General features: G+C 31.8%; 1 protein-coding gene across 1 annotated transcript; it reads left to right on the forward strand.

The window, feature by feature from the left end:
- Positions 1–7,652: 7,652 nt before the first annotated feature.
- On the forward strand, positions 7,653–12,981 carry AGL12 (AGAMOUS-like 12). Its single transcript, XM_086257359.1, has 7 exons — positions 7,653–7,987; positions 8,649–8,745; positions 10,708–10,769; positions 11,949–12,048; positions 12,152–12,193; positions 12,572–12,613; positions 12,714–12,981. Exons 1-7 carry the CDS (start codon positions 7,806–7,808, stop codon positions 12,804–12,806), a joined length of 618 nt encoding a protein of 205 aa, XP_086113485.1. The 5' UTR covers positions 7,653–7,805; the 3' UTR covers positions 12,807–12,981.
- The last annotated feature ends 477 nt before the right edge of the window (positions 12,982–13,458 follow it).

The raw sequence follows: 13,458 nt of genomic DNA on the forward strand, positions 1-13,458 counted from the left end.
TAGGAAAAAATTTATGAAAATGACATAAACTTTAGGGTCAGTTACATTTTCGTTTATATATTTTGAACTGTATCATTGGAGGACTAATATTTAATGAAAAAGACTTTTGAGTCAGTTGCATTTTCGAATATATATTTTGAATTGTGTCATTGGAGGACTAACACTAAGTATGTCTCATCGTGGGGGGTGGGGAAGGGGTCGATATGCACATCTCCCTCTCCTTTTTTTTTTTTGTAAGTTTTAATTTTTTAATATTTTTTCCATCAGAAGTAACGTATATCCCATGATGACATAAAATGCAAGTTTTAGTCCTCCTCCAATGACAGTATGACACAGTTCAAAATATACATCCGAATGACCCTAAAGTTTATGTCATTTTCATAAATTTTTCCCAATAATAATATAACAGTGACGAGTGATCAGTGAAGTGCGCAGATTTGATGAGTTGCGCTGATCCATCAGAGGTCTTGCCGATTGACTGGACTCCTTAAGATCTGGCCCAACACCTTTTAAAGCTTATGTAACTTGTCCTTTCAAAATTTACACTTACACATAACCCTTTAAGCTCATAGTCAACTAACTAAACAATGGATGATAATTTCGTACAAATAAAATTAAAATATGTTTTACACAAGATATACAATCAAATCATTATTCATCCATTGATTTCTATTCTATTCGATTGTACATTTGAAATTTTGAATTGATTTTCACCACAATCTTCAATGATTTTTTTTTTGTAATGGGAGCTTTGTTTTTATGATCATTTAGAATTTGGGGGTAAAATGATTATTCTTTTTTCCGCTTTCTTCTGCAAGGGCCGCGGCTGAAAAAAAAAAAAAAATTGTAATTATGTTATAAAAATTAAATTGAATTTTGGGTCCACTAGACACTAGCTGGATCCCCATTCCCCGTGGATGTGTTACATCACTAAACTATGCTTAAGGAATATATCTCAAATTATTGGACAATTGGTTATATTCTGAGTTTTTAAAATGTTTAATTTTCATGGATTAGGAATCTATCGAAGAAAATAACGTTGCTTTTGCATCAAAATTACTGCTCACTAAATATTAAATGAGTTTTACGGAGCAAAAAATATTTGATTTGACAGATATAGTTTAATTATCATTAATATTAAATGGGTTTGTTGATAATATATGCAACGTTAAGTAAGTGAATTTTTAGTTTTTTTTTCTTTTATTATGGCAGAACGGGAATTCAAATTTGTAATCTTCTAAACGTTGTGGAAAAATAATATTTTGGGCAAAAAAAAAAAAAAGTACAACTGCTAAATATTTAATTAATGTGGCTGCTCCGGCTTTCCACAAATTATGACCACGGCTATTCACGAGGCTGCACAATAGAGAATAGCTCCAAATGTGTCACTTCACACATTTTTCTCACCTCACACTATAGCTGTCTAAAATTATATAGTTTTCAAATGTGCCAGTGGAAATGCGCATGTTCATTTTTTGTGGTTTATTCTTTCGTGCATCATGCTCAATATACTGTATGCTTTCTTCACTTTCTTTGATAATATTGTATTGATGCATTCTTCCTGACAAGATACCTGGGAAGGGACAATTTTGGACTTAAACAAAAAAAAAAACAAACAAAAGAGAAAAGAATTTAAAGAATAAAGTCTTAATATACTGAATTAATTCAGTATAATCAACTATGTGAACTCAAATCTTTCATATGCAGGAAAGAGTAAAAGACAATCCATCGAAAAAAAATAAAATGGAAGACTATTAAAGTGAGCCAGGGTGTATTATCATAATGTCTAGTATTTTAGTATTGATATAATTAATTCAGTTAGAACAAATGCTCAATTTAGTTTCGTAATTTGGTCATTCTTTTACTTGGGTCTTGTAGTTTTATTTATGTTTTCAATGAAGTCTCAATAGTTTACTTTCTGTTTCAAATTTTCAATCAGGTCCAAAACTAAAATTCGATCCGCACGTTCAAATATTTATGCAGAGATCACGTGGGCCGTTAGTCTTTGTGAATGAAGGGCAAAACGGTCAAAAAAATTTAAATAGTTGCACAGTTTGCACTCCTCAATTAACAAAAGTAATTCATCATTTAAAATTTAGACAAAATTTTAATTTTAGATTTGATTGCAACAAAAAGTAAACTACAAAGATTTAAGTTATTTAACTAAAAAATTAAAACTGCAGGACTCAAGTGAAATAAGAGCCAAACTATGGGGACAAAGTGGTTATTTGCCCTGATTGAAACACACAAGAGTTTGTATTTTTTTTTTTTTTTGTTAGGTGGATGAGGGGATCGAATTTGGTTGCAGAGGGGCAATTCTACAACCCTTCTAGGAAGTTGGGCTACCTCACCAAATGCCACAAAATCGAGTTTGTGTTTGGCCAAAGTTGGTAGTTTTGTTATAAATCCTAACCGAGATGGAAGCTAAGTACACATCTCAACCAAAATTCAGATATTAAAAAACTGAATTCATTAGAAATGTACCAAGCGCCCTCTGAATAATCTATTTCTTGTAACTGGTTATAGGGCGTAACAACATGTCGTTCATAGGCAAATTGTTCCACAACTGGAAGTCAGCATAAATTACAGAGACTACCATGCAATTCAAATCCTTTAATTGAAAAGTTTGGTGACAACAAATTATTAGCATCAATGTCCAACGAGGCTCCTAAAACACAAAAAAGAGTGGCTATATATATGGGGTTCAACATGGTGGTAGTTTTGTATTAACTTACTAACTAGTTAGCTTTAAAATAGTTTTATATATTATAATATATATATATATATATAATTTGCACTTTTCTGTCCGTCAACATTTTCATCGAGAATCCCACAAAGTTTGGCTTTTCTTTGCATCCATTGGATTTCAGTGCTCACATCCCTTTGACCAGAAATAGTAGGCTACGAAAAAGGCAAAGCAAGATTTTCCCTTCTTTCTTGGTCATGGTCGTTGTTTAGGCTGTACGTCTTCGGAATTGTAGGCATCAGTCGTAATGGATTCTTGATCGAGCATTAGTATTACTCATTTTTTGGTATTTCAATATTGAATCAGTCCACCATATTGTTAGGTTTGTGGCTCAAAACTCATGGAATATCAATTCAAAGTTATAATGTTTCCTATTTTGTGTTCTAGCTAGGGTACATTTTAGTAAGCCTATAAACAGATTTGTAATTGCTTAGCATCCGATCGAGGTTAGAGAATTCTCTTCTTGCGAGAGATATTTAATAGAATTTGAGGGTTTCTTAAGTGAGATTTGCAAGCTTGAGAGATTGGATGTGTAGTGAAATTTTATGTTGAGAATTAGGTTAAGAGAAGAGAGATTATCTAAGAGTGTGGAAAATGTTATTTCCTATTCAATTGTAATTTTCTTCTTTTGTTAATGGAACCAATGAATTAGTGGCGGAGTCACAGATTTACTTCACAAAGCGCACTATATATAATATACAAAGTTCTTTAAATTTATAATAGACAAAAAAAATCATTAACTACAGGTAAAATTTATATTTGTTATGCATAAGTATGTGCATGATGGGAATAAAGTAATATATATTTATTTAAAACTTTGTAGATTTAAAACTACAAAAATTATGATTACAAACTTGAAGTTCCAAAAATTCTAAACAAGAAAACAGGTGTAACGTACAGCTAAATGTCCTAGTGCAAATCTTTGTTCTACTCCTTTAACTCTTTTGTAAATATATAAGAATTAAGAGAGGGCTGCCTTGGGTAAAGACTAAAGTGGGGCCACATGTCTCGCTCGATCCCCGGCCTAAAGTAGCTCGCCTGTGAATTAATGGAACTCTCACCAATGCCGGTAAAACCTCATAAAATCTCGTGCTAATTAATTTCTTGATATATGTACTTGTAGTTGTTGTTTCAGTTTTTGGAGAGTTTTTTGTTTTTGGCCACTAAGTTTTTGGAGAGTTATTTCGCTCAATGACGAGTTTTCTAACATGTGTTTGCTACCTTTCTCCACAGTAGAATTGCTATATGCTATAAATGGGTAGCAAAATTTGTTATCTTGAGTAGGTACCAAAATCTAGTATGGTATGCACTTCTAACATGTATGCATGTTTGCTACACCTTCCTTCATTGGAGATGCTCTTTACTTTAACCAAAATGTGAGATTAGTGCTCAACAAATCTCATCGTAATTTCCCAATTAAGTAGAATCCGGCATTTATTTTGGGGGTTGTACATGCACATGAACAAGTGATTCCAATTTTGGATGACTGAGCATAAGTTGTTAAGTGAAGAAATCGAATGAATACATAAAACTTTATTAATTACATATTTAGCCTAATTAATGTGAGACTAGTGCTCAACATTTTCTCACATGAAACCTTTCTAATTGGGCTTTTAATTATAAATGTGACAATTAAGTGGTTTCTCTTTAGATGATTAAAAATTATTATATATATATGGTTCATATTGAGTTAATCTACATTTAATTTGGTGGCTCATACGGTGTCATACCAAATTGAATATCAAACTCGAAAACTTAAATTGTTAAGTGGAAAAATCCAATGGGTATATGTAATTTTAGTGCATAGATGCCATTTTTTTTTTTTTTTAATTCATGAGTAGTGCATAGATGCTTAACCCAATTAAAGTGGAACTAGTGCTCAACAAAGTTTCTATTTAATCTATAAATACGGATATGCACAAGCTTACAATTTTACCCTAAGTGATAGAATTTTTTTTTTTTCGGTGCTCACCCTAGCTAAGTGATAGAGTTGCATGCCTAGCTTCGTTATAAAATTAATTTTGAAGAAAGAATTAGAGTGTATGGCTACAGAATATCTTAAATAAGTTTATTTAAGTGATCGAATGATTTTATTGAAAAGATTAATTGTGGGATTCGCTCTGCATTATAAAACCATTTACTTTATAAGTTTTCATTCAATAATCATCTTTACAAAAAGTTATACAAATTAGAAATTATTAATTAATTAAGACATTTTATTGTGACAAAATAACAGACGAACACAATGATTTTATAAACATTGAAATTATCACCATTTAATAACATGATTACTTAGTATTTGATTTGTCTAATATTTTTTCATGAATGATCCTTAAAGTTGAATGGAGACTTAAAAAATAAATCATTCTAATTAATCGACCATCAAACTAAAATGTAGAGTGGGCCAAATAAAAACTTGTTGTGCATTGTAATTTGATAATCAGAACGGTCTACTTCTTATGTCTAAAAATGCTTTTTCAATATACTTAATGCTTCTATTCATTCAACTAGCAGATTAATAAATGTAACCAAGTTAGTTGTTTTAACTTTTCCTCTTTATCTTTAAATTAATGAATTAACAACGTTACTAAACTGCTCTATAAGGATTCACTTTTTTTCTTTCCCAGGAAAATCCAAAATGATGATGAACACTCTCATGAGTTCATACGCACAAGAGTTTGAATTAAAAAAAAAAAAATCGAAAAATTAATACAAACTCTTTTTGCCTAGAGGCATTCTTTAGTCTTTATTTCTCTTGGCCGTGGACTTTAACTTTTGAAACCTAAGTGGCTTAGTGAGTGTGTTAACTAAAGATTTTGGAATCCTATGCAAAAGAACTATATGCATCCACGTGTCGGCAGTTTAAGTACCTTCATGCAGCCTATGATCGTAGACGTCAAAGAGAAAATCTCTTTTATGAATTTTGTTGAACGTGTTGCCCGGATTTGACAAGATTCTTGCTTCAAAGTTAAGATGAAAAAAATAACAATAACAATAACGAAATTCTTAACAAATTAAAGAAAAGGTTATACTGAGACAGTGGAGAAGGCTGACCTGACTTTGGAGGTTTTTTAATTTGAAAAAAAAAAAAAAGTTGAAGGATAAAGCAAAATGTTTAATAAGCTTGGAAAGTTCAAGCAGTGGAATTAGGGTTTTGTCACAAAAAAAAAAGGGCAATGCGTGAAGGGAAGGACAGGGGATATGGGAAAAAGTAGAGGCAAAAGCTAAGCAAAGCAACAATCCAACATGGGCAGCTCATTGGTTCATTAAGAGATTGATTATGGGCTGCACATGAAAAAAGGCATACATATTGCAGGCTGACTAGATTTCGATCAACTGTCTCACACAATACACCTTTTCCTTCACCTGATCGAGAGTGTTTTGTATGGTCTCCCTATGGATACTAAATCCAGAGTGAGGGCCATACCCTCATGTTGACCTACACATCAGCTAAGGCTAATATATTATATTAATTAAATACATATATGTAAGGGGCAAGCTAGTAGAGTGAGGCTTCGGATCTGTGCTTTCAGAGTGCTTACAAGTTACGTACAACTGCTATCCTTAATTCATCACTTCCAAATATAAGTGAGTACTGTCCACTTCCCTAACAAGAGAGGATTCAATAATTCGTTAATGTTGGGCGGTTACATGGGAGTCATAATTGGGATGGAGTTAATCACAAATTAGAAAGCAATAAGTTATAATATATTAGTAGGTTGGTATCCGGCCACTACTAATTGGAAATAACTTGCCAATCCCCGTTATTGGGGATGTGGCATGAGAGAGAGAGAGAGAGAGAGAGAGAGAGAGAGAGAAGTGATGCCACATCCCCAATAACGGGGATAGCAAGTCTCTCTCATACTAATTACACTGAAGTCTTTCAAGATATATTAAACTCCACACTTGGATATGTCTATTTGGACCTAAATAGTTTAGTTCAGAACAATATTGATGTTGGATCATAATTAATAGTGAGTCTACATAGGCTGATTTGTGGTATCACAGCTGACGATTCGGTTGGTACACACATTATTCAAGATTGAGCAAACACATGATAAATGAGGCAACCCAAAGTAGAGTCGTTATGCATGATACTCAAGATGGACCATAGTATGCATGATACACCATGGGGTTGTACATGAGGCTCGAGATGGGCGTACCTCAAGATTTGCCAACTAGTTGGATTAGTATCATACAGATCGAAAATATGACACGATAATCCAACTATAATATATAAGTAGTTTTGTTAGCTTGATATATATTGTTAACTTATTATTGACAGTTTAACTTTTTGAGATATAATAGTTGTCTAACAAGGTGATAAACCCTTATTTGTAGAAAGTCCTGATCAGTTCAAATCCTCTATACCCCGATTATGTGTGCAGGTTGAGCTAGGCTTGCAACCTGACTTGTCTAACAAGTGCGACGTCCCTAGGTTCATGGCAGCACTCGCTTTGTCCATGAAATAAATTTTAGAGTCTTGGGCTAACCATGGTGACCATGTTCATTGCTGGTCATCATGATGTGGGCTAATGCGATTTAATTTGGGGTAGTGGATTAAAATTCTGTTAAAGATAGAGAGCATGATACTTTTTTTTTTGGCCAAGATAGAGAGCATGATACTTAATTAAAGAGAGATCGAGCTTATTTATGTGAGGGATTAAGCAGAATTAATTCTTAAACAAAGCTTAGTGATTTGTAAAGGTAGGTGACGAATAATAATTAATATTCTTATGGACAGGAGAGAGAGAGAGAGAGAGAGAGAGAGAGAGAGAGAGAGAGAGAGAGAGAGAGAGAGAGAGAGAGAGAGAGAGAGAGAGAGAGATAGAAGAGAATCCACGTGAGGTATATAAGGCACTGAACACCCAAGCTCCATACTTAGACTCAAACGGGACTCCAACAAGTTCCAATAGAGAAGGTCTAGCGGCAATCTCGAAGCTAGTTCAAACTAGTGGGAGGTTGTCTGCACAGAAAAATTAAACAGCCACCAACTCAAACCATATTCGATCATAATCTTAGCAAAAAGTAGTGAGGAGTAGTCGATTGATCGATCGATATGGCTCGTGGAAAGGTTCAGATGAAGAGGATCGAGAACCCAGTGCACCGGCAGGTCACCTTCTGCAAGCGACGAGCAGGGCTCCTGAAGAAGGCCAAGGAGCTCTCTGTGCTGTGTGATGCAGATATTGGACTTCTCATTTTCTCTTCCCATGGAAAGCTCTTTGAACTAGCCACCAAAGGGTCTCTCTCTTTAGCAAATTACATTTGTATTTCGTAGTTTCAAATGCATGATTGATTTGATTAATCACTATGTGTTCATCTAGTACTCTTTTGTTTTTTTTTTTTAGAATATCATCTAATACGCTTAAGAATATAAAGAATTTACGATGAATGATCAAACAATTTTTGTACATATCGTTGTATATAATTTTTCTTACACTCAATCTGTCAGATGTCAATCATATATCTTTTGGCTAATAGATGTTAATTATATATGACCATGAAATAGAAAAACTTGCAATGTATCTGTTATAAGAGGCGTGACATCAAAGACAAGAGAAATAAAAAGAAAAAAACTTTTCTCTCTCTCTCTTCTTTTTTTTTTTTCTCTTTTTTATTTGTGATATCACGTCCTTTATAATAAAAAATAGGTAAGTTTCTCTTGATTAAGAAATGTTATATACTTGGCCCCAAAAAAAAAAAAAAAATGTTATATACAATGATTGTAAGAATATCTCTAAATATTCATGTATTGTTGAATTTCATACTCCATTATTAGTATATAAATATCTTTTTTTTTTCTAAAAATAATGTTTAATTATTCGATTTTTTGAAAGCTAGCTAGCTTTAACAATATTCTTGTTGAATTACTTGCTTGCTTTCTTATTTGCTATTGCGCTAGAACCATGCAAGGGCTTATTGAGAAGTACATGAAGGTGAATCCCACGGTTCCCACCCGAATGTCTCAGGCTGAACAAGTCATAGAAACACAAACTCTGGTACTATATACATCTCTCAGACCTCTGCTACTTGTTTTTTATTTTATTTTGCCCTTTTATTCCTCTTTTCGGTATCAGTGATTTGCTTTATATATATAAAAAAAAAAAAAAAAAGATTTGCTTCATATATAATATAGCTCATGAAGAAAATTTGGGTAGGGTTATTATTCTGACCTGATATGACAGTATAATGACACGTAGGCATTATAAATTTTTCTCGAGAACTCAGCTAGCAGCCTCGATCACAGGCACGAAAAGTTGTATAAAACGAATATAATTATTATTCAGAAAGCTAGTGCAGGTAGCATCAGATGCTGATTATAAATAATTAATTAATCATTACAAGAAATCGAATAACAAAATTAATTGAAGCCCAAAAAAAAAATGCAAACATACACATACAATAAATGTTTATCAGATCACAACTTTTTTCTAAGGCTTAAAGTCTTGACACCTAGTTACGGGAATCGCTATTAGACCATTAAATACTTCGAAAGTAGTAGATTGAGAGATGTCTCATGTCTGTCAGATGATCATCTGATGTCTGTCCCATCAATGAAAATTATAAGATTTTGGTTCGCTTTTGATTTTCAACTATATATATATATATATTAATATATGTTGCATGTGGTTTTGTCTGCATAAATCATATAAATTAGAAATTTCTTTTCTAATGCGTGGGGTTGTATACATTTCGAGCACTCAGTAAAATTTGCTTTCCGGTAAAATTATAAATGGTATTCTTTTTTATAAGATAGTTTGACATATATATTATACAGTTATATAAATAATTAAATAGTGCGGTATATATTTGGCACGAACTCTTCAACCAAGAGTAGCACATAGAATCACAATCACTTAACTCTCTAGACTACATGTTTGCTTCTAATTGCCTAACAAGTACAGCTTGAAGTTTACTGTGCTTAGACTCGATCCCTAGGTTATATGTTTGCTATTGCGTAGGTCCGGGCATAATAGTTTATGGTTTACTTAGTACATGTGAGTATGTGACACACTCTGAACTAGGGATTAAAATGTGCATCCTCAATGTCTCAATGTCTCAATGTGTGGTCCTATTTGGCAATCTGAAAGAGAAAATTACACAGAATTATATGGAAAAATTAGATCTTGAGTACCCTTCAAAAGTCCAATAACTTTTTCTTGTTGGATTAGACCCTTGGACTATATAATTAACCCAATCAGACATATTTTTCTTAAATTATTAATAACTCAGCGAGTTTTCATGAGTTTTTAATTTAAATTATCATAAAGTTTTAGCTAAATTTCCCAACAGACGAACTTCATTTTTAAGTATCATTTGAACAAAATTTAGTTAATATGATTTGAACGAAATTTTTAGAAGAGTTTAAAATTTAGGGTTTTATAAGGTTTCGGATAAGTCTATATTACTCGACCACATCAAAATAAAAGATCCGGTGTGGGCTGCATGGGAGGGCTAGCTTACAATTCTTAAAGTAACCCATTAAATTTTTGTCTTTTTTAACTCCTATTTTACTCTTAGCATCATTAACGGCAGTAGTTTATAAGGTTTAAATTTTAAGAATCTCAGAATTTAAGGGTGTAAGAATCTCATGTTCAGTAAGTACAAATATAAAAAGGCTAGAAAATCAGGTACTTTTAATTCTCATTGGTATCTAAATTTGTTCCAAGAGAGTTTTGCATTCCTAGGTGATAAGGTTGGGTTTCTCGTTCCCCAATCTCCATGCCTTAATTTTAAGTTTATAATAAATAATAATGATATTTACATCCTTATATTTATACATAAAAAATAAAATAAAATTTCATTGTTATTATGATGGCAAAAATTTATTTTATATAATCGTAACACTATTACGTAGTGTAATCAATTAACATATTGTAATATGGATGAAAAATTTCTCACAACAAAAATTTGTGATTGTGGAATTTATTATTTTCTAAATTTTTATTTTATTGGTATAGGATACAAAAAAGGAGATTAACCTGCTAAAGCAGGAGATTGAAACACTGCAAAAAGGTCTCAGGTACTATAAACGGAAACCAACCTCATCACGATACTATTTTTTATTTTATTCTTATGAATCTTATATCAATGATAAGTAGTATTTACTGCACATCCACATTAATTATATATAAAGAAAATTGCCTCCACTACTAAAAGGTTTGGCTTGATTTCGGGCGCAGCAATTAGTTGCTCATATGGTTTTTCACATTACATATAGGTACAATTTTCTTTGGGGAAAGGGTATTATGGTATTTTACTGATTTCAGATTTCAATAAATAAGTTCAGCTCCATTTGGTTGCGAATTGCGATTCAAAACTGTTTTAAAAACTTTTCTATTTTTATTTCACCTCTATATGATTTTTCAAATTACATATAGACTATATAGTTGCCATTTTTTTTGGGAGAATAGTATTGGTATTCTATGAATGTCGGAATTTGACAAATAAAGTCATCTTTAATGTCGTTGATGAAAACAAAAAACCCTTAATTCTTTTGCTTTCATAATTATATTTAAGTGGAAAATTGGGAAAGACAAACTTGTTCTATCAGGCTACCTAATTGGATACCAACCATGGAATAGAATTCATTTTATAGTAAATTAGTATAAAAAAACACACAAAAAATCGCATGTTTTAGTTGATCATAAAACGATTTCAAAATTCACTAAAAAAACGGAAAATTCGTAGTCCGAATATGAGCGCTTAGACAAGAATGACCACTTCTGGCTAACTAATCCTTCACACCATTCAGAATTTCAGATATGCTGTGATGTGAACTCTTGTGCTTGAGAAAAAAGAATTTGGATGTCTAGCACTCTAGCCTTAACAAGTTGACGGATTCACCAAGGGGGATGAATTCCTTTCAAAAGAGGGTCGGTGACAAGCTTAATTAATTTGAATCTCCTCTGTGTTAATCACAAAAGCATCAAAATTAAGTTCAACCAAATCTGAAATTATTCAATTAATTTCCTTTTCAAGTCCAACAATCATCTTATATATGATTAACTCCATACAATGACTCAAAGCATAACAAGCAGCAACCAAAAGAATAAATAAGTGTCTTTGTGGTAGAATCTACTTCATAAGCTTTTCTTTGTAAGTTAATTGAAATCAAAGTTGACTCTGTTAACAATATATAACAACAAATTAAATAAATATTTAATGGAATTGGATTACTATATATATGACAAAATTACAGTTGTATGTTTGGAGGAGGTGCTGGGACAATGACCTTGGATGAACTACAAGTGCTTGAAAAACATCTTGAGATTTGGATTTACCATGTCCGCTCGGCAAAGGTACGTATGATATTTTTCATCAGTTATATTTGTATATTAATTTTTTCATGTTATATAAGTTAAATTGATTCTAACTTATACCTAAGTGGTCAAATAATTACAGATGGACATTTTGTTCCAAGAGATCCAGCTGTTGAGGAATTCGGTGAGTTTGCACTCCACAGTGTGTAAATAAATTGTTTTAATGAAATCCATATATCATTGTAATATAAGAGATATTATCATAAAGATCAATTATACACAAGATACTGGTCTCTGGTCAAACAGCCTCACATGTTCAATTATGAGACTATTACTTTTTATCACATATTTGAATAAGCTTTTATATAATCAGTATTTTAGATTTGACTCAGACAATATAATAACAATGCCGTATTTTAATTTTAGGCTTTTTAGCTTAGTTAATTGAATTTATTAACCCTCAACTTTTAATTAATTAGCTTAATTGATTTACAAGTTTTTAATTATTGAGTTGGTTTATTATATTATATTTTCTCAAAAAATTAAATTTCATGTTTTGAAGGAAGGAATACTGACAGCTGCAAATAAGTACCTTCAAGACAAGGTAATCAAAAATCTTGTTGAGGATTATTTTTGCTGAAGATGTACGTATGTTTTTTTTTGTTCAATTTACTAACATTAAATATATTTATACATTTCTGTAGATTGGAGAAAACATTGGAGTTACTAACTTTATACCAATGGCCTCTGATGACCCATATCCACTAACCATACCAAATGACATATTTCAATTTTAGGAAGCAGCTTTGCTTTGAAGTAGCAATGATTAGAATTCTTATTGGAAGGTGTGGTGCAAGTAACGAAAACTCTATGAGCATTTGTATTAATAATTATCTAGCTAGCTAGGTTTGCTGACAATATCACATGTATGTCAATATATTGTAATATTGTATAATATTAGTGTCGTTACTTAAGTACACCTGTATTGCAATTTATTAATAAATAGAAGAATATTATGGTGTGGTTTGGTATTAAATCATCTTGCTATATTAATTTGTTGTTGTTAGGATTAATGTGAATTCATTTAAGCTAACAAAACTGTTATATTGAATTATAAGTACCTTGTCTAATATTTTCGGATAACAAAGAATTTTATTAAAAATTATAAGACTGAGGACGCTTTAATGTACGATTTTAGATACACTGCCCTCAATGACATCTCCATCTAACTCAACGAGGGCCTTTATATATATGCAAGAGCAAGGTCTACATGCAAACATGAACCCAAGATCTAAGAGGGTGTCTCCAACTCATATTTTTATGGATTTTAAAATTCATAAAATCCATCAAAATCTAATGGAATTGACTGAAATTTTTATGAATTTTAAAATCCATCAAAATTCAATGAAATTAACTAAAATTTTTATGAAATTTGTTATATGTAAAAAA

The sequence above is a fragment of the Dryas octopetala genome, chromosome 9 (assembly GCF_963921425.1).
Source record: "Dryas octopetala chromosome 9, drDryOcto1.1, whole genome shotgun sequence".
Taxonomy (NCBI): Eukaryota; Viridiplantae; Streptophyta; class Magnoliopsida; order Rosales; family Rosaceae; genus Dryas; species Dryas octopetala.

Excerpts from the sequence above, each read along its gene's own strand:
- AGL12 (XM_086257359.1), top strand. The coding sequence starts at position 7,806 with ATGGCTCGTGGAAAGGTTCAGATGAAGAGGATCGAGAACCCAGTGCAC. Across the intron at positions 12,049-12,151 it reads ACCATGTCCGCTCGGCAAAG|ATGGACATTTTGTTCCAAGA; the intron begins GTACGTATGATA and ends AAATAATTACAG. Across the intron at positions 12,614-12,713 it reads ATAAGTACCTTCAAGACAAG|ATTGGAGAAAACATTGGAGT; the intron begins GTAATCAAAAAT and ends ACATTTCTGTAG.